The sequence below is a fragment of the Conger conger genome, chromosome 19 (genome assembly GCF_963514075.1).
Source record: "Conger conger chromosome 19, fConCon1.1, whole genome shotgun sequence".
Taxonomy (NCBI): Eukaryota; Metazoa; Chordata; class Actinopteri; order Anguilliformes; family Congridae; genus Conger; species Conger conger.
The window spans coordinates 22,439,481-22,467,351 of NC_083778.1; the positions used below are offsets into that span (position 1 = coordinate 22,439,481).

Genomic DNA, 27,871 nt, shown 5'->3' on the forward strand with positions numbered 1-27,871 from the left:
CTGTGTGTGTGTGTGTGTGTGTGTGTGTGTGTGTGTGTGTGTGTCTCCCTGTGTCTAGTGTGTATGTGTGTATACAGTATGTATAGTGTGAGTGTGAGTGTGTGAGTGAGTGTGTGTGTGTCTCTCCCCTGTGCCTGGTGTGTATGTACACTGTAGATATGGAAAATTTAGTTTTTAGGCTTTAAAACATTTTCAGGTGAGCAGGCTGCTTATTTTCCTGATTAATGGTTTTTGCAAGACAAAATGTTCTTTAATTTGAATGAATAATTTACTAAATCACGTATTTAATATTGAATAATATCACCGCCCCAGAGCTCTATTTAATGATATCAGCACTGAGCCCCCTCAGCCATGGGTGAGTATTGTAGCTGAACCCCACACTGGATCAGCTGAGTATTGTAGCTGAACCCCACACTGGATCAGCTGAGTATTGTAGCTGAACCCCACACTGGATCAGGTGAGTATTGTAGCTGAACCCCACACTGGATCAGCTGAGTATTGTAGCTGAACCCCACACTGGATCAGCTGAGTATTGTAGCTGAACCCCACACTGGATCAGGTGAGTATTGTAGCTGAACCCCACACTGGATCAGCTGAGTATTGTAGCTGAACCCCACACTGGATCAGCTGAGTATTGTAGCTGAACCCCACACTGGATCAGGTGAGTATTGTAGCTGAACCCCACACTGGATCAGCTGAGTATTGTAGCTGAACCCCACACTGGATCAGCTGAGTATTGTAGCTGAACCCCACACTGGATCAGCTGAGTATTGTAGCTGAACCCCACACTGGATCAGGTGAGTATTGTAGCTGAACCCCACACTGGATCAGCTGAGTATTGTAGCTGAACCCCACACTGGATCAGCTGAGTATTGTAGCTGAACCCCACACTGGATCAGGTGAGTATTGTAGCTGAACCCCACACTGGATCAGCTGAGTATTGTAGCTGAACCCCACACTGGATCAGCTGAGTATTGTAGCTGAACCCCACACTGGATCAGCTGAGTATTGTAGCTGAACCCCACACTGGATCAGCTGAGTATTGTAGCTGAACCCCACACTGGATCAGGTGAGTATTGTAGCTGAACCCCACACTGGATCAGGTGAGTATTGTAGCTGAACCCCACACTGGATCAGGTGAGTATTGTAGCTGAACCCCACACTGGATCAGCTGAGTATTGTAGCTGAACCCCACACTGGATCAGCTGAGTATTGTAGCTGAACCCCACACTGGATCAGGTGAGTATTGTAGCTGAACCCCACACTGGATCAGCTGAGTATTGTAGCTGAACCCCACACTGGATCAGCTGAGTATTGTAGCTGAACAGGGTACTGGATCAGGTGAGTATTGTAACTGAACCCCATACTGGATCAGCTGAGTATTGTAGCTGAACAGGGTACTGGATCAGGTGAGTATTGTAACTGAACCCCACACTGGATCAGGTGAGTATTGTAGCTGAACAGGGTACTGGATCAGGTGAGTATTGTAACTGAACCCCACACTGGATCAGCTGAGTATTGTAGCTGAACAGGGTACTGGATCAGGTGAGTATTGTAGCTGAACCCCACACTGGATCAGCTGAGTATTGTAGCTGAACCCCACACTGGATCAGCTGAGTATTGTAGCTGAACAGGGTACTGGATCAGGTGAGTATTGTAACTGAACCCCATACTGGATCAGGTGAGTATTGTAGCTGAACCCCATACTGGATCAGCTGAGTATTGTAGCTGAACAGGGTACTGGATCAGGTGAGTATTGTAGCTGATCGTACTGGATCAGGTGAGTATTGTAGCTGAACAGGGTACTGGATCAGGTGAGTATTGTAGCTGAACAGAGTACTGGATCAGGTGAGTATTGTAGCTGAACAGGGTACTGGATCAGGTGAGTACTGTAACTGAACAGGGTACTGGATCAGGTGAGTATTGTAGCTGATCGTACTGGATCAGGTGAGTACTGTAACTGAACAGGGTACTGGATCAGGTGAGTATTGTAGCTGATCGTACTGGATCAGGTGAGTATTGTAGCTGATCGTACTGGATCAGGTGAGTACTGTAACTGATCAGACTGGATGAGGTGGATCTGGCTGGTGGCAGAAAGCACGCAGTCATCTGAGTGTAGATTGAGAGGCTCGGCTCACGGTGTCCAATGCAGCTGCATTTTGCTGTTGAGTGTCAGTTGTGTTTGTGTTGAGTGTCAGTTGTGTTTGTGTTGAGTGTCAGTTGTGTTTGTGTTGAGTGTCAGTTGTGTTTGTGTTGAGTGTCAGTTGTGTTTGTGTTGAGTGTCAGTTGTGTTTGTGTTGAGTGTCAGTTGTGTTTGTGTTTTTTCTAGAACAACATGGTGGAATTCCGGCTGACAACAGCGCATAAGCAGAACTCTTATCCAATCAGAAATGCAGGGCACCCTTTTGGGAAAGGCTGAAGGCTTTCTGCTGTGCCAGTGTAAATCAGCCCTGTGTAAATCAGTCTGGTGTAAATCTGCCTGGTGTAAATGGCACTGCTGTTATTCGAGTTGAATAGGGGCAGGGAGGCTGGTAAAGCAATCAAATAAAAACCAAATCTCTGTTCTCTCTTCCAAACTCGGCACTGTCACAAGGAGTCTAGACTGCAGTTTATTCGTCCCTGTTGTGCGTTGACATGGATATAATATTGTAGATTGTGTTTCATCATATGCCATATAAATATGAATGTAGTATTTTTAGACTTTAGACTAATCTTTTGAGATGTAATCTTTTAGCCTATATATGGTAGCATTTTGAGTGGGGGGTATGTATTGAGGAATTTAAAGTAGACATTAAAATTGCGTGGCCTGGATAATACTGGTATCTAGTCGTATTAATATATCTTATTATAATTGAAAGCTGTTTTTCCCCAATATGCTGGAAGTCAGAGCGCTCCATTTCTCTTGGCAAGCGAAAGTTCTCAGGGAAAGGGTTTCCCCCCCCCAAAAAAAGGCATTTTGCTGTTTTTTCCAGCATTATCCAGCCCTTCAGAAGGAGTTTAGCTGAGTGAAGTGCTCCAGGATGGGGGAATGTGCTGCAGACATGGCTGCTACGCTTCTGAGGGCTTGGGAGGGCTTGGGTTTCTCCTGCAGAGGTTCTGTGGGTACTGGCCGCTTTTGCCATTAGGCAACCTGAGCCAAAATGGCCCCCGGCCAACCCAGTTACCCCGCTCCCCTGGTATCCTGGTAGCACACACTGGTATGCTAAGGCTAAGAGGCTCCATGCGTCTCTGATTAGCTCCTCCTGATGGACATGGCTCTGTAAAAGCAGTGTCAGCCATTTCCTTAAGTGGCCACTTCATGCCTGTTTTGAAAGGCTGACCCACTCGTGTGTGAACTGTAGAAATGTAAAATAGTTTTTCTGGTGCCTGACAGCATTAACATGCTTAGCATACAGTCTACAGAACCTTTTTAAAATGCAGGGTTTTTTTGGTTGATCTCAGTTGAAGTGATGTGGTGTGATTGTCCTGTAGTGCACTCCCCGCCCCCCCCTGCATCAGAGGAACCTCCCAAAATACGTCTCTGCATGGGCTGCATGTGGGATCTGTTCCTGCTCAAGTCTATAGGTGTGCGTGTGTGGATATTTACACTGGAGACCCCTGTCAGACGCAGCTGTTCTGTGTAAAGTCACACTGGTTATGGTGTCAAGCAGGGAATTCAGATTAAAATTTTATGTCGGGGAGAAATAAATCAGGGGTTTGCTTTGATACGGAATTCCCCCACAGAGCGTTCCAGCAGGCGTGTGGGTCCGGAGTCCTGAATCCCGCACGCTTCCATATTCCAGCGCCACATTCCGCACGGAACCCAGAGGATCGCCGTAGTTAAAGGCACGGTCGGTCGTTAGAGACTTCTAACGGTCAAGAGAGGAATTGCAGCAACAAACAACCTCAAACCACAACACTGTTTATCCCTCCCCTTTTCTGTGAACGCACTGACATTTGAGTTCAAAAGGCTGAAGTGATAAATTCATAATTTTTCCCAAAAAATATCCTGTCTCTGATGCGGGAGGCATTTTCTTGTTGCTTTGCATTTCTGTGTCAGAGTGTAACTGCTTCCACATGCGTTCTCCTGATAAAATGCGATCCTCCCAAGACGTATGCGAGGTGGTGAATTCAATGCTGCTCTCCCAGACATTACTGCTGCAGTAGTCTCTAATGGAAGACGCGACTTCACCCGCAGACTAACTTCTAACGTTGAACCTCGTAAACCCCGGAGCCCCCTCTCCTGTGTCACTGCGTTGCCCTTGGTTTCACTGTTCAGAGGCCTTTCTGTCGTAAATAAGCCGCCTTTAGCGCAGGGTCACAAAGAAAGACCCTCCACGATATCCGGTAGCACAAGATCTACTGTGGCCTTGTGACATCCTTTCCCTCCTCCTCCAAAGCCAGTGTGGGGCCCCTCTGTGACTGGGGCCCAGTGTGGGGCTTCTCTCTGGTTGGGGCCCAGTGCGGGGCCCCTCTCTCTCTCCCCCATTCTGTCTCATGGGTGACTTTGCTCCATTACCTGGCCGCTCTTTTACCAGTCAGACCAGTCAGACCAGTGAGAATACATTTGGGGATACGGGCTACTGTCCTGCCGCTGATCGCAGCTTCCGAGTTCCAAACAATGACCGCGTTGTGCGCCGTTCAAACGGCCATATAAACGAGCCTCTGTGAACGACTCCTGTTTGCGTTAGCATTAGACCCGATTGCGTTTCAGCTGTAATTCCTATGTTAAGCAGCCTTAGCCACTGCACTGCTGTTTAACCAAACCGTTCATCCTCATAAGAGGTTTGTGAACTTTTAAGTGCTTTCAGTGTCGTTACATGTTACGGAGCTGTTTAAATGCTAAAATTGCAGATAAGGTTGCAAATGTGGCTGCATCTGCTTATTATATGATTTACATTTGAATTGCAGCTTTTTCGTATTTGAGCCAGCTAGCTTCTGCAAGTGTGTTCTGTTCAAGGCGGGATTTATTTTAAATCACTATGCAACCAAAAAGGCTATTTAAATCCACGCGAATTTGAAAGTAATCTCAGTCTACCGTTGTAGTTGAAATGGTTATTTTCTGAATGTATTTATGTAAATTGAGTCAGACATTTCGAGAAATTAATTCCTTATGTCTTGCAAATTAGAAGTAGCCCCCTCGTGCTGATGTAGTTTCTTACGGCCATGCTTGCGTCAGGATTTGGCCTGCGATTTGGAGTGCGGTAAATATTTCCAGTTGAGTGCATTGTGAAACTCGTATATTTAGGGTCTATTTGGGGGGGGGGGGGGGGGGGGGTATAGCGATGTTCTCGGAGGCATCCTCACCCGTTAAAGTTATTATTTCTATGTCTCACTTTTTTATTGGTCATTATTTACGCTGACCCTGTACGCGCACGCCTCAGCATCCAGGGACCGTTTTTAAACCTCCCCCCTCCCTCAGAGTGGAAATGCGATCACCCGTGGCTTTTATTCTGCTGTAATCGCCCCACCCCGCTTCCTGCTCTAATCACGGAAGGCTCGCTGACGTCAGCAGCGGCGCTCTGCCGCGCGAGCCGGTGGTAATTACACACGCTTTTAATTTCATCCCGTCTCCGGCCGCGCCTGCGCAGTGTAACGGATGATTGCGTAATCACGCACGGGCGCCTGAGAGAGATTGATTACCTTTTGCCGGGTTCAGAAGTGTGTGAAATCACTCCACAAGTCAAAGGGCAAGAGTTCCACCAGTCTCAACAAATTAATATACAAAATATTGTTCTGCCTGGAAAGTTATCTTTGTACCTTCAGTATGCACATATCCCCACACACTCACACCACAAACTGGCCTGGATTCAAGACGCGGTTGCACTTTCCCTCAAGAGCGACATGTGTTTTCTGTTCAGACACAGCTTTGGTGAATCAAGCCATCGGCAGAAATGAAGCAGCAGCTGTGATTGTGAGGGAGAACGTGTGCGTTAGATCAGGGGTCAGTATTAAGCAGAGAGGAGGCCTGATTCAGGCCGTGTGCATTAGATCAGGGGTCAGTATTAAGCAGAGACGAGGCCTGATTCAGGCCGTGTGCATTAGATCAGGGGTCAGTATTAAGCAGAGAGGAGGCCTGATTCAGGCCGTGTGCGTTAGATCAGGGGTCAGTATTAAGCAGAGACGAGGCCTGATTCAGGCCGTGTGCGTTAGATCAGGGGTCAGTATTAAGCAGGGGCGGGCGGGCGGTTTCTTTCTTGTGGCCGGTTATCTTCATTGGCACCCATAAAATGTGACATTTTGTGAACCTTCTTTGTTTAGCAGGCAATAATGGCTAATAGTGTGCTATTGGTAAAACGATACGATGTGTGTTGTACTGCAGACCCACACTGGGCTCTGTGGTGTGTGTGTGGTACTGCAGACCCACACTGGGCTCTGTGGTGTGTGTGTTGTACTGCAGACCCACACTGGGCTCTGTGGTGTGTGTGTTGTACTGCAGACCCACACTGGGCTCTGTGGTGTGTATGTGGTATTCACTCTGGGCTCTGTGGTGTGTATGTTGTACTCCATACTGTGACTCTCGTTCCTCCCTCTGCATCCCTGGTGTGATATACTGCTCTGGGGGCTGAACATGACCTGTGCTCGTAGGGTCAGCTTGTCTGAGAGGAATCTGTGCAGATCAGCTCCATGTGTGGGGAGGCACAGGGCTGAACGGCGGCTTTGTAACACGAGCGGGTGTTGAGAGAGCTGCGAGCTTGAATCCGGCTCCCCCGCCGCATACCTGGGGCCCAGGTGCAGTGTCAGTCTCTGCTCTGAGCTGCACATCCACTTTAAACACCCGGCCAAAACCCAGCCCACCCTGTACCCTTCTCACTCATGACCTGGACATCCACTTTAAACACCCAGCTGCCAAAACCCAGCTCACCCTGTACCCTTCTCATGGCTAACCGCTGAAGCTAAGCAGCCATACCCCCCTGTACCCTTCTCATGGCTAACCGCTGAAGCTAAGCAGCCATACCACCCTGTACCCTTCTCATGGCTAACCGCTGAAGCTCAGCAAGTTTGTTAGTATTTTAATAGGAGAAACCCAATGTGTAGCCGTGTTGGGCCAGCAGGGGGTGCTGAGGCATTGCATTTCTCTGTAGTCAGAAGGGTAAAGAGATGGACTCTGTAGGTGCTGATGTACCTGGGGTGAGACTTTAAACCGATGTCCTTCCTCATTGTGCTCATTAAAGTTTCTGTGGTCCTTTTCAACAGAGAAGAGGTGTTAGCCACAATCCCCTGGCTGAATGCCCACAAAAACAGCCTCTCTGCTTGCGTGCATTTTGTTTTTAATGCTTGAAACAAATACGCGTCTGGTTTCAATCATCATTAGCCTTTTACTTTAATTCATGATGAAATGTTCTGTTTATTTATTGTCCCCCACACAGTTTGGTTCAGTGATCGCCAACATTAACATGCCAAACTGTGTTTTTCACAGGAGTAGCAGCTCATTCATGTCTGTGTCAAAGAAATGTTTGAATCGAGGCCATTATCAGTAATTCAGGCTCTGAGGTGGGTTTGTGCAGTGATGTAAAGAGTCCCGTAGGGGGCGACATTCATCACTGAGGAGAGTGCAGGGAGGTGATGAGCCTCACTGGTCTGCTTTTGGATGCTCTGGGTCAAGATGCATGGCTGGAGGGGTCCCCCCCCCTTAAACAGAGAGGCTGAGCAAATCAACCCCGTCCCATTAAATTAAGCACTTCAAGATGTTCCTTTTCCTGTTAATGCAACACAAACATGTTGCAGACACTCGCTGCCATGACTTGTATCTGTCCTTCTCCTGCTGTCTGTCTTTTACACACACACAGACACACACACACACCCTCATGCACACACACACACACCCGCATGCACACACAGACACACACACACACACACCCGCATGCACACACACACACACACACACACACATCCGCCCAGCCTACGCGCATATGCCCCAGACGTCATGGTGAATGAAATTCCCTCTTGTTGAGCAGATAGCGGACGTGTTGTGAATGTGCATGTGGACCCTCCAGGGCTGGGTCTGTAGCGGGGCTGACGGTCTGTAGCGGGGCTGACAGTCTGTAGCAGGGCTGGGTCTGTAGCGGGGCTGGGTCTGTAGCGGGGCTGACGGTCTGTAGCAGGGCTGGGTCTGTAGCGGGGCTGGGTCTGTAGCAGGGCTGACGGTCTGTAGCGGGGCTGGGTCTGTAGCAGGGCTGGGTCTGTAGCGGGGCTGACGGTCTGTAGCGGGGCTGGGTCTGTAGCAGGGCTGACGGTCTGTCCTCGTGTTGCTCTTGGATCTGCCCGCTGGCGGATGACTGATGACGGAAAATGAGCAGAGGGGTCAGGGGGAGGGATGCTGCACGTCTGCTTCTCTGCCAGAATATTTCATACTCTTGTTATCTTTTTGAAAAAGTTTCCATTTAGGAAGCCAAAATGTGAGGCAGATTTCAAGCCTCTGAGAACCGCACCTGTTTACGTTCTCAATGAGAACTCAGCACCGGGGTGATCTGGACCTGCACCTGGGTCTGAACCTGCACCTGGGTCTGAACCTGCATGGGTACGGCTCCTGATTTAGCCTCCGTGCTCCGGCAGTGTACACACCTGTGTTCCTCAGCCGTGGCTCTGCTGGAGATGCCTGGGACAGTGTGTTACGCCTCATTTTTAAACGTGTGTTTTATCCGCTCTGGGATACCTGCAGGCTGAACAGTGGCAGTTTGGTTCCTACACACTTCAGGTGCGCCAGTGCCTAAATATTAATATCCTTTAGTAAAATCTCATTTATTTAAATAGCATCTTTAACTTACCATGTAATAATACCATTACGTTTACTCTGTTAAAAACATTTATGTGTGTGATTCGCTATATTAATGCGATGTACTTTTCCAAACGGTGGGGTGTGTAGTGTTCAGCCAAACATTCTTGGGACAGAAAGTCACTTTGGCTTCTTCCAAAAACCGGGTTACCTCATGTCTCAGGCCACGCCCACTTCCTGTTTATTGGCTGACTCATGGGTGGTTTGACTAAATGACACTAAACTAAAAATAATGTTTGATGAATAACATTCGTCTCGGTGGTTTTGACTGAATCTTTGCCAAGATCTCCTCTCAGGAACCTTTGTGCATGAAAATGCACGCATTAACCCCTTTCTGCGAGGGCTCCTTTCCCCGTTTCACTGCGATAAGGGCCTGCAAGTGATTATACCAGTTTAATGGTTCTGTTATAAAACCCCATATAATCTGCATGCCACACAGAGTTTTATTACTGCTCCTCAGAATGCAGTGTTATGAACCATATACACCAAAGCCCTGGAGTTTACTCAGATTAATCCTTTTCATGCTTTATACTCATGCCAAGAAATAAGATTTCCTCCATTGTATTTGTGTTGTTACATGCAGAAGGCATGCATGTCAAGACCGATTGGGAGAAAATCTGTTTAAAACAAAATCGGTATTCAAATGTTGAACTGTTATTAGTTCTTACTCGATGCCTGAAGTTGTGAGTTGCATTGAATTGTTCTTTGTAAGTTGTTATCATTGGTGTTGCATATGAAGACCAAGGTATCTAAGTATCTAGAAGACACTGAAAGCTTTGACTTGCTAATTAACCAGTGACCATTTTCCCTATGATCTGTGTCCTGTAGACATGTTCTCGTAAGTGAACGGCGTGCTTCATGGAGTTAAAAGGGGCACAGCTGTCTCAGAAAGCAGGACATGATGGTTGTAAGGGCACTTTTACGAGGTTAGCGAATGCTTCAAGGTTTTTATGTAGGTTGTGGAAGTTTATGGACGTTGTGTTCTGCGTGTGTTGGGCTGCAAACATGCTGAATGTAAAATGTTTCCCTGTGGAAAAGGGGCTGGTTTACTGCAGGACTGGGTGTTTCAGGGGCGATGGAGAGGCTGCAGGACTGGGTGTTTCAGGGGCGATGGAGAGGCTGCAGGACTGGGTGTTTCAGGGGCGATGGAGAGGCTGCAGGACTGTGTTGTGCTGACTACATTGTCTGCGCTTCTGTTGAGAACAGAGTTGAGGGGAAAATGCATTTGTAGCAGATGTGTAGTAACATGTGTAGTCAGAGGCTAGTGTTGCCCTTCATTACGAGAGCAGACAGAGGTTGGGCACCCGACTCGAGTGGGTTAGAATTGCACTCTGCTCGGTGTAGCCGTGCCCTGATTCTGCTCCATCACTCTGAGTAAGCCAGACCCCGCTGTTCCATGTTGGAATCGCGTTGACCTTCTCTGATGCCTCTCGAATGCATGTAGGTGTAGTCCCTGATGTGGAGGAACAGGCTGATGCTCTGTGATCAGTATGGGCGTGCAGTCTGACTGCTCAGACCCTGCTGGGGACTCTGATTGCACAGGGACCCTCTCCCCTGGCACTTTGACTGATTGTAGGGGCCTCGAATTCCACACGCATCTCACGAGCCAGAAACCCTACCTGCTGCTGTGTGGGTGCAGAGCATTATGGGGGCACGTCGCTCATGGTAAACGGAAGGCCGTGTCCTGTGTGAGTTTGGTAAGAGCGTTGAGTCTGTTCATCTGCACAGACAGCCGTGTGTTGTGTGAGTTTTAGAGCATTGAGTCTGTTCACCTGCACAGACCCTCACAGCTCTGCCTCCCCCCAGGAGTGGCAGAGTGATGGGTGTGTCTCTGTGGATGGTAAATGGTAAAATGGTAAACAGTTGGCATTTATATAGCGCCTTTATCCAAAGCGCTGTACAATTGATGCTTCTCATTCACCCATTCATATACACACTCACACACCAACGGCGATTGGCTGCCATGCAAGGCGCCGACCAGCTCGTCAGGAGCATTTGGGGGTTAGGTGTCTTGCACAGGGACACTTCGACACAGCCCGGGCGGGGGATCGAACCGGCAACCCTCCAACTGCCAGACGACTGCTCTTACTGCCTGAGCCAATGAGACGACTGCTCTTACTGCCTGAGCCAATGAGACGACTGCTCTTACTGCCTGAGCCAATGAGACGACTGCTCTTACTGCCTGAGCCAATGAGACGACTGCTCTTACTGCCTGAGCCAATGAGACGACTGCTCTTACTGCCTGAGCCATGTCGCTCCATGGATGCAGTTCCATATGTTCCACAGTTCCACAGTTCCAGTGTGTATCTTCTCCACTGTGGACCAGAGCTCTCCTCTCATTTACGTGTGTGTGTTCCACTGATTTTACTCTTCAGCGTGTGAATGGTTTAAAAACACTGTTTATAGCAGGAATGCTTAATGTAATTCCATGGCCGGGAGAGAACGGTCCGGGTCGGGATGAGGCCTGTATATGAGAGGAGAGCTCTGGTTCTGTTTCTAAAGGCAGACCCCGGAGCCAGGGCCTGTTCTGGACTGTAAGGGCAGGCTGAAGAATGTAGCTTCGCTGTAGCACTACAGTCATACTGTGCCTTCTCAATATTTAGCCTACCATTGTTTGTGTACTCAATGTTTTTTAAATCTAAATTGCCATGTGCATGTCAGGTTTATTTATTTATAATAATAAAATGATCATAATAAGTTGTTATTATTAGGCTGAAATATTATTTTTATTCTAACGGCTAAATTGGTCGCCTCAGTTTTTACACAAACTTGTTAACATTGCAAAGGCGATGTTTTTCATGGACTGAATATCCAGAACACTAAATGGTGTACTTGCCCTGTCCCACGCATGGTGCGTCTCCGATATGTAGTTAGTGTGTAATATGCATTATTGTGTACACTAGCCTTTATATCTCACGGGAGACATTTACGTGTGCAACATTATACTCTCTTATCAGGAATGTAGTGTCCAGGCTTTTATTAAAGGCCTCGTCAAGTTCCTGTTCACTAAATGTGCGCGCATTTGGCGTCATAAGCCCAGTAAATGTCAACAGGGTTGCGCTATTGTTTCACTCAGAGAGATACAGTCAGCATTAGGAATATAACGGACCCATTTGAGATTCAGCGACGCAGGAAGGAGGAGCTCTGCGCAAGCGCACGGAGACGTTTTGCCACACGCGGATCGGCGCTCGGCATAATACGCACTGGAGGTTCACAACTCCGACAGTCGAACGGATAATCCATCCCGATATTGCCCGCTATAATGTAAATATTATTACCGTCCATACGAGGCAGCGACGACCGCTTCGCAGTAGCGATGGGTTAGACCCGACGCTTGGATTATCCGCTTTGTACACTTTGCAATGATGGGAGCTGGAATGCGTGATTTTAGCGGAGACACACTGACAAAGGGGGGAGAATCCTGAGACGCACTGAGCGAGGGAAAATACTCTTCTCCCTCATTTGATTTTCGTCCTTCCCTTAGTTTTCTTTTGAGAAATGATTGAAGAGTTGGTGTGCAGCACAGTCGCTTTGGTGCTCTATCTCAACACGCTGGGCGCGGACTTCTGCTACGATGACAGGTACTGTGCGAAACGGCTCAGTCCTTCCGATCCTCTGTCATTTCACTTTTCGCTTATGAAAGTGTGATTCGTTGTTGTCATTCAGTTACCCGGGAAAGCACACATTCCGTTAGCCAGTGCATTATACTTATTTGGTCGACAGTGCAGCCCGTAATTTTTTATTGCGGGAAGCTCATGATATACATTTCTAAAAACGATATTTGAAATATTAATGGTAAGTACATCGTGAATCCAACCTGAATCGATTATTTTAAAGTGAGACTACTGCGAGCGCCTCTTAACATCTCTAGGTTTTGTTTAGTGGTCTTTCGCTAGCTCATAACATACACAAGTCGTAACGTTTTTTTTTGTTTGTTTAAAGTGACATGCGAATGTCATAAGAGTCTCAAATTATTTTTAAAAAAAAGCAGACCTAAGAACGATCTGGCTCCTTTGTCAGAGACTGGAAAGATGTGACGGTTACATTATGAAAGTGTTAAGTGGATGTCCACGATCAGTCTTTGTTCTGATTCAGATCTAGATCACTTGATTGGAGGCACCGATTTGGAAGGGACATATTTAAATCCGTTATTCCAGGTGTCGGTCATTTGTCTTTATTTCTGCCTATCAGTGCGATCACAAATTAGACTGAAATTGCTGTATACGCCTGGCTAAATTCACTAAAAAATGACCAAGGACCTAAAGCTCCATTTATAAGCAACTGTCCAGCAAGTGAATGTCTCCCTTGGGTTTACATTATATATACAAAAGGTTTTTGTGTGTGTGTGTGTGTGTGTTTTTATTTTTTTATTTTTTATTTCCAACAAGGGGAAGTTGTGATCTAGTTGCACAGAACTTGCAGAACGTAATTTATAATTATAATAACCAACCAACATATAAACAATTTCCAGAAAGTTATTGAAGTTTTAATGGGCTCGGTGACTCGATTCCATATTTGTATCATTTTGCCTACCAAATTTTTGTTTGCCAAATTTGTTTATTATAATGTCTGTTAATGTTAACGTTATTTTGTTAGAAGCAAATCCGTTAACTGAATATTAAACAAAGGTTGAATTTAAAACGAGATGATGTTGGGACAATCCACAAATCTGAAATCCTGTTTGCTCAAATCAGTTTTTGACACACCTTTTCAGAATACGAGGGCACTTTCTGCAATGCTGGTGCTTCGTCTGTCAATAATATAACTATCCACGTAATTGTGACCTGTTTTGTCTTTAGCTGGGGAAAATATTTCGCGCAAAAGTGCGATTCGAAATGTTGACCGTCATGTTGCGTCTGATTTATCATGGACCTTCTTAATTTAATTAACATCATCTGTGCTTTCCCCTTAAGGCCTGAATAATTTCATTTGTTGCAGCAGTTGCTTTTTCCTTTTCGTAAGATAACGATGACGCAGAAATCCCCAAAGGAATGCGTTCATATCTTCCCGATATTGTCTTATGCTGCGGTGTGGAATGTGGCCCCTGGAGCGCGCTGCATGTTGGTCTTGCTCGTGCTGCTTTCTTGGTTGACTTTAAACTGCGGCCTTTTCCTGACCCCGCTTTTCCCCGGACGAAGAACAGCACTGGTGTAGTAACCTGGTGCGCAAATGTGGTCACAGGGAAGCAAGACCGAAGCTTTTGGAACACAGAAAAGATGTAGCCAATAATTCAGTGAGAAAGATGCCCAGCTAAAATCTCTGCTGATGTTGTGTATAGGGGCTCTACTGAGTGTGGAGATCAGGAGAGCCCATATACACTGGAACAGTACCTTATCAGAGCTGATCTTACCATGTTCCTGCATGCGGTGTGTTCTCGCTCAACCTGTCTGATTAAAGAGGAAGTCCAGCCAGGAGCTGATGCACTGCCAGAACACCACCTGAGAATTTAGTCTGAATTTGACTTTTTAGTTTGCTGGTGGATTCCAGCTGTTGAATCGGAACAGGAAATGTGGCATTTAATTTGCAATTTAATGACTTTAATTATACCGAATACGGAGAGCCTCTTCAATCAAACCATACTCCTGGTCTATCTGACTGCACATAATCCGCGTTCCCTGGGATCCTGTGAACGCATCGCGTGTGTGTAGCTCACTGCACTGTTTAAATGGCTTTGTTACATCTGAATGCATGCATCATCCTATGATAACTGTGTGGATCTTTTGTAATCCAGTTTGAATGGCTTCGGAAGGTGGCTTGCGGCAGGCGGCGGTATGGATCTGAGTGTGACGCTACTGTGCGTCTCCTGAACGATAACATCCCATAATACGCGCGGCGGAGTCTGCCCTTGTGCTGGGCTGGCCTTCTGGTCTGGTGAAGCCAAACCGCACGCGGGGGTAAGCGTTCCTCGCGAGCCTAATGCGGAATCGGATATGCAGCGCGTTACAAATCAAATGTAAACCGATGACTGCCATGTATTGGATAAACAGAAATGTAATTTGTCAGCTATATTGGATACTAGTGCAAACAGTGCCTTAGTCTATGAGTTTTCCATAGGTCCATCTGTGAAAGTCTTCAGCCCGTTATAGATGAAATGCAGGAACGTACATGGTACGGAACAGTGCTTTATATTTTGCCAACTTGTGATGTCATCCATTCTCTGAGGTTTGGCTTTTTCTTTTAAAAAATGAAAAATAGTTTCTGTCGTTAATCTAATGGACGGGGTGTGTGTTCCAACTGGCTGCTTCTGCCTCAGTTTGTATCCATCAGTTATGAATGGGAAATGCTTTCAAATAATTCACATTTTCTATTTATTTGATGTTACTGCATTGACAGCTATGAATCACCTATGCGTGTTATGCCCCAAGTACAAATGCCCATTTTCCATGAAAATTGCGCATAACATTCACCTGTGGGTGAAAATGAAACTGGCAATATTTAAAATGAGTTTCTGTGAAACATAAAATTTTTACAAGTCAACCTTTTTGCAATGTATTGCAGTATTTTAGCATTTGTGTTCGGGCTGTGTTTACAGTAGATGTGTAGTTCAGGGTGCCTGCTCCTTTACTGTACGGCTGTACTGTCAGACTGAGACTCAGAGCCCACTGCACTGTGGAGTGAGGAAGGGTGCATGTGTGGAATGGCAGCACTCTCTCCCTCCCTCTCTCATTCTCTCTCTCTCTCCCTCTCTCTCTCTCCCTCTCCCTCTCTCTCTCTCCCCCTCTCTCTCTCTCCCTCTCTCTCCCCCTCTCTCTCTCTCCCTCTCCCTCTCTCTCTCCCTCTCTCTCCCTCTCCCTCTCTCTCCCTCTCCCTCTCTCTCCCCCTCTCTCTCTCTCCCCCTCTCTCCCCCTCTCTCCCTCTCCCTCTCTCCCCCTCTCTCCCTCTCCAGCAGCACTGCTTCCCTGTCAGAGGGGATAGATGTGTTTACAGGATGAGTGGAGCCCTGGTCGTCTCCTCTCTGCAGCGCTGACCTTTAGAGGCTGGTCACGTGCGGCGTGCCGCTCTCGGCTCATCCAGCTCACACTCTCCTGCTCTGTCCCCCGCTCTGTCTGTCCCCCGCTCTGTCTGTCCCCCGCTCTGTCCCCCACTCTGTCCCCCGCTCTGTCTGTCCCCCGCTCTGTCTGTCCCCCGCTCTGTCTGTCCCCCGCTCTGTCCCCCGCTCTGTCTGTCCCCCACTCTGTCTGTCCCCCACTCTGTCTGTCCCCCACTCTGTCTGTCCCCCGCTCTGTCCCCCGCTCTGTCTGTCCCCCGCTCTGTCTGTCCCCCGCTCTCTCTGTCCCCCGCTCTCTCTGTCCCCCGCTCTGTCTGTCCCCCGCTCTGTCTGTCCCCCGCTCTGTCCCCCGCTCTGTGTTCGGAGAGAAATCTGCCCACGCTCTTATTTTCACCAGGACCGCCGAGCCCCAGTCCCACTGGCGTGTTTGTGCTAAAAATAGCGTTAATGAGGAGTTCCAGTGTCTCCCACACAGCGGTGCCCACAGCCCCCCGAGCCAATCACATAGCTCTCCCCACAGCCCCCCCAGCCAATCAGGCATCTCTGTCTCCCTGCCAGTGGGGTCATGGGAAACAGGCATGCAGTTTTCCCCAAATTCTTCAAACCCTCTAAAAAATGTATATAAGCCATGTAATTTACTTAACTTCATTTTCATAGCCTTTTGCAACAATATATTGCCTTTTTTGTGATGAACATTTCGGTTTTTTATTGATCATATGCCTCACATAATATTAGATTTTATTTTTCCCCCCAGAATACAATGAACAGGTTTGTGTGAATGTTGTGTGAATGTTGTGTGAATGTTGTGTGGGAATGAGACTGACATAAATTACAGGGTGAGAGGGAGTCGCTCTTTGAGGATCACAGGCTGTCTTCATGCTGTTATCTTGGGCGATTGTTCGCTGTAGGATGCGTAACAGTTCTGAATCTCCACTACTGTATTTCACAGACTGCTCAGAGACAGTTATGAATCCACACTACTGTATTTCACAGACTGCTCAGAGACAGTTATGAATCCACACTACTGTATTTCACAGACTGCTCAGAGACAGTTATGAATCCACACTACTGTATTTTACAGACTGCTCAGAGACAGTTATGAATCCACACTACTGTATTTTACAGACTGCTCAGAGACAGTTATGAAGCTGCACTACTGTATTTGAAGCACTGCTCTGAGATTTTTTGTGAAGCCAAACAGGGTCGGTCTACCCTGCTGTCCGTCAGTGGTTTAAACCGATTCTTGTGGTATGGCAAGGGGGAAAAAAACGGATCTGTGATTAAAAGCTTCTCATGACCTTCCCTTTGCCCTTTCTGTGGTCTTCAGTGGGCGGGGCTGTACATGGGGATGCCCTTTGACCCCGTGAGGTCCGCAGGCTGCGTGGCTGCCCGTGTTGTAAAGCGAAACGCTGCTCTGCCCTCTGGCAGCCTCACACTGGTGCAGCGCTTCACTGGTGGGGAGTTCACACTGCGCTAGGCTAAGCTAGCTGGCCATATGAGCGTGGGACGTGTGTGTGATCGTGCAGTGTCCTTGCAGACAGATGGAGGAGCCGTGTGCCGTGTGTCCCTCAGGTTTACTGCGCTGTGAGAGAGGCCCCGCAGGGCTGGGGGGGCCCCTCTGTTTTTTTATCACATTCAATAACCCCCCCCCACCACTGTCCCCCCAAACGTTTGCTGAATGATTTCAGGGACCTTTAGCCGAAGCGTTAGCGTGATGTTTCATCGAGTTCCTGTGTAATATTTGGTTGAAAGTGGTTCTCTCAGAGAGATACAAGCTGTTGTGTCAGCACTCTGCTCTGTTTACAATTTCCTCTGTAATCCAGAAAGACTTGAATACGTCTAAACATCCAGCGGAGATGATGCCAAGTCATCTGTCTCAAGCTCATCAGCAGTGTGGGTGTAGTCCAGAGTGGAGTCAGGGTTAGAGTGGAGTCAGGCACTGTGTGATGGGGTTGTGGGTGTAGTCTGGTGTAAAAGCAGAATCAGGGACTGTGTGATGGGGTTGTGGGTGTAGTCTGGTGTGAAGGCTGAGTGAGGCACTGTGTGATGGGGATGTGGGTGTAGTCTGGTGTGAAGGCTGAGTGAGGCACTGTGTGATGGGGATGTGGGTGTAGTCTGGTGTTAAGGCTGAGTGGGGCACTGTGTGATGGGGTTGTGGGTGTAGTCTGGTGTTAAGGCTGAGTGAGGCACTGTGTGATGGGTTTGTAAACTGTGGGGTTGTGTTGGACCCGGGGAAGGGGCTGTGGGGGGATGTTGGACCCAGGGAAGGGGCTTTGGGGGATGTTGGACCCAGGGAAGGGGCTGTGGGGGGATGTTGGACCCAGGGAAGGGGCTGTGGGGGGATGTTGGACCCAGGGAAGGGGCTGTGGGGGGATGTTGGACCCAGGGAAGGGGCTGTGGGGGGATGTTGGACCCAGGGAAGGGGCTTTGGGGGATGTTGGACCCAGGGAAGGGGCTGTGGGGGGATGTTGGACCCAGGGAAGGGGCTTTGGGGGATGTTGGACCCGGGGAAGGGGCTGTGGGGGGATGTTGGACCCAGGGAAGGGGCTTTGGGGGATGTTGGACCCGGGGAAGGGGCTGTGGGGGGATGTTGGACCCAGGGAAGGGGCTTTGGGGGATGTTGGACCCAGGGAAGAGGCTGTGGGGGGATGTTGGACCCAGGGAAGGGGCTGTGGGGGGATGTTGGACCCGGGGAAGGGGCTGTGGGGGGATGTTGGACCCAGGGAAGGGGCTGTGGGGGGATGTTGGACCCAGGGAAGGGGCTGTGGGGGGATGTTGGACCCAGGGAAGGGGCTGTGGGGGGATGTTGGACCCAGGGAAGGGGCTGATGTGTCTAATTCAGTGTGTGCTGTCCCTGCTCCCCCTGCCTCTCGTATTAATGGGATTAACAGCGACACGCATGAGTGGGCACGTGGAACACTGCTCCGCACCTCTCCCAGAGACGGCTCTGAAGAGGCCTAGCTCTCATCCCGGTTCCCCTGACTCACACTCCCTCTTTAACACTCCATCTTTAACACTCCCTCTTTAACACTCCCTCTTTAACACTCCGTCTTTAACACTCACCATTTAACACTTGCTCTAACACTCGCTCCTTAACACTTGGAGGGCTGCAGTGTCTCTGTGTGTTTCAGCACATATGTGATTAACCTCAAGTCACTGATTGGCTGCAGAGGGTCCACACACACACACACACACACACACACACACACACACCTTGTTTCCAGGTCCTAACTAGCGGCTGATTTTAAGGGGGAAACCTCAGGAGCTTGTGGGCCCGGCTCCTCATCTCCCTCCTGTAGCCCCACACACCAAGCCCCCTTTAAGATCACCACGTGCGTGATCAGAATGTTCGTACCTCAACATTCTAGCACTGAAGTAACAAACGCTTCCTGCTGCTCAGATGTAACGGAGTCAGGATTTACAACTCGCTGGTAGTGCAGCTCCAGAACACGGAGTTGGCTAGAATAATGGAGTAAAACCTACTCTTCAAAGAGAGAAACTCTCCAAAGAAAAAGTGAAATTATAACATTTCAGATTCCTCCACCTCCTCCTGCTGTTTTCTGAGCTGGAGTGCCCCCCCCCGTTGTGTAAACCTGGCCTCTCTGCAGACTGTGCACTTGCAGGCTTTAATGAGCAGCCCTGCTCTCTGACGCAGACGCGGTCTCTGTTCTTATGCAGACTACAGCTTGTTAAAACAGAATAAATCATGGAGTGGACTAGCCTTTGCGGTTTTTTTTGGGCATTGCGAGTGGAGCATGCATATTAATGCACATCAACTACCCCGTGTGGCTGAAGGCTGGCTGCAGGTTTGCTGGTTGTCTGAAATGAAACATTAAATCAGTGGAAGTGCTGTTCTTTCCTGCGCCGCTGCGCTTTGCCGATCTCCCCTTCTCAGTGCTTGTCCAGGCCGCGTTGGAGCTGGAGATCAGCGATGAAGCGATTATTCAAAGTGCTGCTGACGTTTGTGCTGGAGACTTCCATGTGAATAATCAGCCACAACTGCAATCAGCGCTGTTCTCCTGTAGCACTGAGTCAACACTGTGCATGTGGCCTTCTGCGCTCCGGTCAGATCAAGCCTTCTGTTTGTGCTCTCGCACATTTCAACATCTTGTGGGAAATTACGAAAAGCAGAATGTGTTTAAAATGACACTGGAGTAAAGTCAATAGAATGGGGTCAAAAAACACAAAGGCTGCAATGATGGAATGACTTAACAATCTGAGAAAAACATGGGAGAGGGAAATGAGAACAGCCTACCCTTCCCTTTGGGGAGAAAAACTGTGGGGTCAAAGGAAATCTCAGGAGGAGGTAGAGGGGGGTGCCCATCCTCCACTGGCCTGCACGGTGCCGTCAGGAGCCCAGCGGGAGTGAAGACCAGGAATCTCCAGACAAAATGGCCGCCCATCTCAACATCTACAAGTGCTGCTGCTTTTTTTTCTTTTTGTCGGAGAGTTCCGTTCCCACATGGTTTGACTGAGTGTTCCGCGGCATTAGTTCTAATTTACTGCGCTTTAAGTCATCCTGCTTAGCTGCTCATCTTGTGGGACCGTCTGTGGAGAGCGGGCTGCGTTTTCTGAAGGAAGTTTGAGGCTGAGGTTTTGAGACGGTCCTTAAAGAACAGGTCCAGCGTGCCCCCACTCTTAATGAAATGCACATTTGGGGTTTGGGGTTGTGCTGTGTGTTATGAGCATTTGTTTAGGGTTGTGTGTGTGTTATGAGCGTTTGTTTAGGGTTGTGTGTGTTATGAGCATTTATTTAGGGTTGTGTGTGTGTTATGAAGGTTTCTTTAGGGTTGTGTGTGTGTTATGAGGGTTTGTTTCTCCCGAACAGAGGAAGTCAGGATCTCCCATATTGAAGCTTAGGGCTGATTAGTGCTGGATTTGTCTGACTTTAGAGACTTCGGGGTCTGGCTTTGTGTAATTGGCAGCAGATTGACAGAGGGGTCCTAACCCTGTTCGCTGAGGGGAGGGGGCACAGTGACCCCCCCCTGATTTAATAACTGATCCCCCCCCACACACTGATTCCTAAAAGATGCTGCACAGGCTTAGCTCTGCTTTAGAGCTCAGCGGTAAGATAAGAGCGCTCTTAGACCGGGGAGAGGAGTGCTTCAGCGCTGAGGGGCTGGATGAATCCTGACACACGGCAGGGAACACAGGGCGTGTAATTCTGCATGGGGCCGGCCGGAGGGGTGGTTTGCGGCTGTTACCCCCCAGGGGAGATTGATGGGCGTGGAGTGTCCTTTGTCAATAGCATTGTGGAGCTGCTTTAGACCCCACCCCCAAACCCCCAGCCATTTTACACTCTCTCTCTCTCTCACACACACACATACACACACACACACACTCTCTCGCTCTCTCTCTCTCTCTCTCTCTCTCTCTCACTGTCTCTCTCACACACACACACACACACACACACACACACACACACACACACTCTGTCCCTCTCTCACTCTCTCCCTCTCTCACACACACACACATACTCTCTCTCTCTCTCTCTCACACACACACACACACACACACTCTCTCTCTCTCACACACACACACACGCACACATACACTGTCCTCTCTCCCTCTCTCACACGCACACTCTCTCCCTCTCTCTCACACACACACACACACACACTCTCTCTCTCTCTCACACACACACACACACACACTCTCTCTCTCTCTCTCTCACACACTCACACGCACACTCTCTCCCTCTCTCACACGCACACACTCTCTCTCGGCTCCTGCGTGTTGCTCAGTCCTGCGTGTGTCTCACACACACACTCTCTCCCGGCTCCAGCGTGGTGCTGAGTCCAGCGTGTGTGTGGCGGGGCTTTGTGTTGTGGGGAGCGCTGCTCTTTAGTCTCTTTTGTGGGGCGGGTGTGAAAGGGGGGCAGTCATGCCCTCACTGCCGTGACCGGCCGTCCGGCGCAAAACAAACATTTGAATTTGATTTTGCGGCTGTGTCAGCGCCCTAATTAGTCTACACTGGGGCCAGGGAGCCGACACGGCCCCCCCGCCCTCCGCCCTCCCCAGGCTCAGCCACGGCCCCCCCGCCCTCCCCCCCCCCCGCCCTCCGCCCTCCCCAGGCTCAGCCACGGCCCCCCCGCCCTCCCCAGGCTCAACACGCCATCCCAGCTCTCTCACAGGTGCCTCACTTCAACAGAACGTTTAGTGTGGATGTTTTATGTGCAAGTTTGCTGACTATCGCTCAGCTGATCAACATTTTGTGTGTTTGTCCTCGCAGAAATGTTTGCGATTAAATCATTACGGTGTCATTCTTTGGTGGATCTTATTGGTTGGTAGAAGTTGGGGAGGCATCTGTGGATGGGGGGGCTTCACTGGGCCTTTCACTGGCTCTGCTGCACATATAGAGCTCACTGTGTCGCTGGAGCAGTTTGTCTGTAATATAAAATGGCTTCCAGTTGCGTTCCCCATGCAGTGAAGGATCTGCCTGACAGGAATTAACTTGGGTTCCTGAGGACAGTTTCATGAGAAATTAATTGCCTCTTTGATTTGCGAATGCTTGGGAGTGCAGTGTTCATCATTTATTTTATTAACTTGGTGAAATTAAATTAGATTAAGTCCCCTTGGGCTCCATTTAAAAGGGAAAATATAATCTTTATCATCAAATTTATTTTAGTTACATAGTTTCAGATTTTGTTTGGTATTAATTGTATTAAGAACAGTTGATTTTTTTGTAATTTTTTCTTTATAAAATTTTTTGCAAGGAGCAACTGTTGATTTTAAGCAGGCAGTGTTTGTGTGATCACACATGTATTCTGTGCAGACCTGATTGGGTGTGGTAAGTTACGTTATCCTTCCCCAGCGCAGAGCACACATGGGTCTGTTTGGCTGTAATAGGCTGTCAGATCCTCTGATAACGCTGCCGGTGGGTCACTGGGTGGAAGGTGTGGGCTGAGTGAGGATTGCGCTGATGGTGAGGGGTCAGAGGTCAGAGGTCAGAGGTCAAGCCCTGGCACCCAGCGCCCGGGTTTCGGCCGTGGCGGTTCTGTTCGATGGTGTCCCGTCTGCTGATGCGCTGAATCCGGGGAATACCGAGCTCATCCTGAAGGCAGCCGGGATCAGAGCGCAGTATTCCCAACACATTCCCGAATCACATTCCCAATGAAACCCCACAGTCAGCGGGTGGAGAAACAGGAGGTCTGAGCCACTGGATGGAGAGGTGGATATCTTCAGAAAGACTCCCTTCCTGCTGCATTGCTGGTTGCTGTGTCTCAGATTAACTGCATCTGAAGCAGGTGCTTAAATTCCTCTTCTTTGTATCTCTCACACGCACTCGATGTCGACTCGAGTAAGCTAAGATTGTGCAGAGATATTGGCCCCTGAATGAACTGCAGAATTACCGGGAGCAGTTTGCAAACATTTCCCTGCATGCATTGAGATGACTTGTTCACTGTCGCTATGTATTGGGTTTCAAGACTGCAAAGCGCATCGTACACGGGAGTATGAGAATGCGGCTGTTAGCCGTGCCTGATTGGCCGTTGTGCTTGTGACATCACTGCAGTGTGAGCGTGTGGTTGGTGGGCTGGGTTGTGTGGGAGGTCTGCAGTGTTGGAGCAGTGTCCTGTTCTTTAATTACTGCAGCTGGGCTGTTATTCCCCAACAACGTTCCTCCCCTGTTTCCTGAGGGATCCCAATTATGCAACACACTTATTTAATTATTCAGCAGGAGTGCCACTCAAGGCTCCCTTTCAGTGCCACTAATGTGGACTCCATCTTTTCCAGAAGGCACAGTTACTGATTTTATTTGACTGTAGATTGTAGAACAGGGGGGTATTTCATGAAGCTGGACAACTGCGCTGAGTAAAACCGGGAACACCTCTTTTTACTTCAGGCCCTGTTCCAGATTTGGGACTGAACCGGGTTTTACTCAGTGTTATCCAGCTAACTGTGTAACCCTGCTTTGTGGAACAGGCCCAGGTGTTCTTGTAGGCTTGGAAAGTGGATGTGTGTGCTTTGCTCCTTTGTGTTTCCCGCCCAGAATACGCACAGTAGCTCTGATTGAGCGCCCCATAAAGGCCTGCTGGTCTATGATGTCCTGACTACTGGGCGCATTATGTATATCATAACTGAGCTGCTGGGTTGGGCTGGGGGAGATGTTTGTGTTGCAGGGAGATTTCTCCAGACAGAGAGTGGCAGCTGGGAGGCGAGTGGTGACGGGGGTGAATCACACAGCGCTGTTTGTAGTGGTCAGAGATGTCCGTGTCCCTGGGTAAATAACGGCGTTCCTCGGCTCTGAGACGGAGGGTGACTGTGCCGTGAGAGATGATGAATTCTCTGATCCCTGCTGACTGCGCTGTTTCTCAGGTTTGACTGGCAGCAGACCGGATGTGTTCCTCCAGATAAACACGCTCGCCTATGAATCACGGCCATGCACAACACCATATGTTCTGCAATCTCAGCGCGTCTCCCTCCTCAGGCTGTCTGTAGTGTGTCTGTAGTGTACAGTTCCTGTTTTTTTGCAGTTTTCTTCTCTCAGGACTTGTGTGTGTTAGTAGATGAGTCTGTGTGTGTGTGTGTGCGTGTCTGTGTGTGTGTGAGTCTTTGTGTGTGTGTCTGTGTGTGTGTGAGTCTGTGTGTGTGTGTCTGTGTGTCTCACTAGTGACTGAACACAGGGAAGGCCAGGGGAAACCTGTCCCAGGTCATCGGGGGCTCGTGCTGGCTGTGGCACAGCTGGTATACCTGGTGGAGGGGGGAAGGGGAGGGCGGGGGGGGCTGTGGCACAGCTGGTATACCTGGTGGAGGGGGGGAAGGGGAGGGCGGGGGGGGTCTGTCTAACAGGCTGTTTCATACTCAGCAGCTTTTACTGACGGTGTTTAAAGAGCAGTGAAACAGGACGGGAGTTTGGACAAAGTCAGAAGTGTACTATGACCAACATAGGTTTCAAAACACTTCACAGTAAAATAAAGAATAGATAAAACAGTATGTAAACAACAGCAGATAGGACTTCAAGCCACTGGCGAGTGCTGGTGTGTTTCGTTGCTATTTTCCGGTTGTTGGATGTGTTGGGGCCCCTTTAGGCAAACGGTCATCGTAAGTTACACTGTAAATGTCTCCGTTAGGCCTGTGTTAGGCCTGTGTTAGGCCTGTGTTAGGCCTGTGTTAGGCCTGTGTTGGGCCTGTGTTAGGACTGTGTTAGGCCTGTGTTAGGCCTGTGTTAGGCCTGTGTTAGGCCTGTGTTAGGACTGCGTTAGGCCTGTGTTAGGACTGTGTTAGGACTTTCGAGTGTAAAAACCAGACGGTCCGTGCCGGCAGGGCATTCCATGGACTTTGGTGTAGGAATGAGTGGCAGGTGGGATGGGGAGATGGAAACTCATTGGGAGTTGGGAATGCCCTGCATCTATTCCCGGCATTCACTCCCTGTAGCCCCGCGGTTACTCTGGAAACCGCCCCAGGACTTCAAAGGAAGGAGCTTCTCTGGGAAACACTCCCTCCTAGGCCCTGCTGAACCCTGGGTCATTCCCATATTAACCCTTTAAGCTGATTCAGAATGTTCCAGCCCGACCATTCTAGTGCTGATGTCACAATCACTGCCGGTGATTTGAATTCACTGGAGTTCTGGAACACTGACTCAGACTTTTGGAAAAAAAACAGAGCGTTCCTGAAAAGCTCTTCTGTGGAGTGTAGGTTTCAGGGGACTGGCAGCGCTGCAGGAGAAACAGAAATGTAATGCTGAATAGAAGCTAAAGTTACTTTAATGTAGTTTCCACCCACTTTCTACTGCACGTTCTGTGGGACTGATCACTGTGTTTACCTCTGAGGCAGTCGGCAGTGTGGTGCACATCTCAGGCTGATAGTGGGAATTAAGCAGGAATGTGTGTGCAGAGATTCAGGTGCACACGGGCTGAATGACCTGAACGAAGCAGTTTGTTGGGGTGAGAGATGCGTTTGGGGAGCTGTGGGGCTGTCCAGGGTCATGCATGTTGTGTGCTTTGGCTCAGGAGGAGAGCCTGTTGTTAAGGTGAGGCGGCACGAATATTCCGTCCTGATTTCTCCCGTTCCCCTGTTCTTCTTAGTTCTCGTGTCGTTGGCCGTCGTGTAAATTTACGAGGGTCGTTTCTCGCAATCGAGCCGAAATGATGCGATTTTAATGGGTTTTAATGGGGAATGTAGCGGTCTGTTTCCCATTCCCGCCATGGCCCGGCGCTGAACGCAGACTTCCTGTCCTCGCCTCTCTCCGTCCCGCTCGGCTGACCGTTAATTGGACGTGTTTCCCTCTTGACCACTTTTCTCCTGGATTAGCCGCCCGTGTGCTGGATTAAGACTTCCACAGCTGAGTGCAGCTCTGCTCAGCCTCAGCACTGCTCCTCATTGGCTCTGACTATCGCCTAACAAACGGCCAATGGGGACGCCTTATCTGATGGAGGAGGAAGTGATTCTCCAGAGAGGAAGCTGAGGCATCTGAGACAGAGGCAGGAGAAGGAGAGAGAGAATGTGTGAGAGCAGGAGAAGGAGAGAGAGAGGAGGAATGAGAGAGAGCAGGAGAAGGAGAGAGAGAGGGAGAGAGAGAGAGCAGGAGAAGGAGAGAGAGGGGGAATGAGAGATAGAGAGCAGGAGAAGGAGAGAGTGGGAGAGAGAGATTAGGAGAAGGAGCAGGAGAGAGGGGGGAGATGCATAGAGAGAAGGAGAGAGAGAGGGGGAATGAGAGAGAGAGAGAGAGGGGGAATGAGAGAGAGAGAGAGAGGGGCAATGAGAGAGAGAAAGAGAGAGAGAGAGAGCAGGAGAAGGATTGCCGGTGGGGCGCAGTGGTCTCAGAAGCCCAGGTTTATGAGCAGTGATGATGTTGGTGCGTGACCCACAGTAACCCCTCTCTGTCGGGGGCTCTGTAATTGCTTTTCTCCTGGTTTTTATTCTCTGGTGCTGTGCGACACGCAGGCAGGGCTGAGAGCGAGGACAGCACAGAACAGCGCACTTTGACCTCTGTAAAACTACGACACATGTCCCTTCCCCCGCTTCCACAGTATGGCCTGTAGCTAACGCTGACTTTCATTTACAAATAAACCTTCAGATAAACCTGCTCGCTTCAGTGTGCCGGCGGGAACAGGGCTGGTGCTGAAGCACAGGGCTCCCTGCTCCTCTGCCTGGGGTCCTCCTCAGCCCCAGAATCCTCCTCTCTCCTACCTGGGGTCCTCCTCAGCCCCAGAATCCTCCTCTCTCCTACCTGGGGTCCTCCTCAGCCCCAGAATCCTCCTCTCCTGTCTGTGTTTATCTGTGGAGGTTTATAATTTTGGGTTCCAGTGGACATGCATATGCACACGAACAAGCACGCACACACACGCACGCACGCACACACAAACACAAACACACACACAAACACACAAACACACACACACACGCATGCACGCACGCACACAAACACACACGCACATACACACACAGCACCTGCAGTACTAGACTGGGGTCCCCTACCTGGGGTCCTCCTCCCCCCAAATTTAATCAGTTTGGCTTTGCTTTGGGGCCCCAACGCCAGACGGACTCTCACCCCTCTGTCTTCTGAAAGGCTGTGTTTGAGTCTTTGGCAATTATGTGCATTGCTGCAATCTGTATTTAGACTAAAATGCGAACTGTTCATAATGAAACTTTATTTTCGTTTACTGTAGGAACAAGACCCAGGACTGCTTTAATGATCATCTTTAAATGGATGATTCTGACAATGGGGAAAAGCGGTTGTTCAGACAGCGGGTTATTGGCTTTGATGGGTCTGTAATAATTTTCACTCGTTATTAAAAGATTAAATGCCTGTGGAGGACTCTCAGCGGGGGGCTATTATGGGTTGTAAGAGGCTTTGGCGCTTTCTGTAATGAAATATAATTCTTATGATTATCAGACGTATCCCCAGGGATGTGTGAGGAGTTTCACCCTCCTGTGAGTGACAGGCACTAAAGCAGTGTAGTGTGTGTGGGTCTCAGGGTTTTTAATGGGGTGTCTTTGGGTGAAGGACTGACCGCACTTTGAGAGATGAGCCTGCTGTCTTTGAATGCCCAGGTAGCGTGGGGGCTACGCCCAGGTAGTGTGGTACACCCAGGTAGTGTGGTACACCCAGGTAGTGTGGGGGCTACGCCCAGGTAGTGTGGTACACCCAGGTAGCGTGGTACACCCAGGTAGCGTGGTACACCCAG

The 27,871-nt window shown here is 49.2% G+C and overlaps 1 protein-coding gene across 2 annotated transcripts in view; it reads left to right on the forward strand.

Annotated features, from left to right (window-relative positions):
* The first annotated feature begins 11,948 nt into the window (after positions 1-11,948).
* Positions 11,949-27,871, forward strand: part of LOC133119083 (protein O-mannosyl-transferase TMTC2-like) — a 50,089-nt gene continuing 34,166 nt past the window's right edge. For both annotated transcript variants that reach the window (XM_061229485.1, XM_061229486.1), the window contains exon 1: positions 11,949-12,336. In XM_061229485.1, coding sequence (XP_061085469.1) covers positions 12,254-12,336 — 83 coding nt within the window. In that variant the 5' untranslated portion in view covers positions 11,949-12,253. The remainder of the gene's footprint in view (positions 12,337-27,871) is intronic.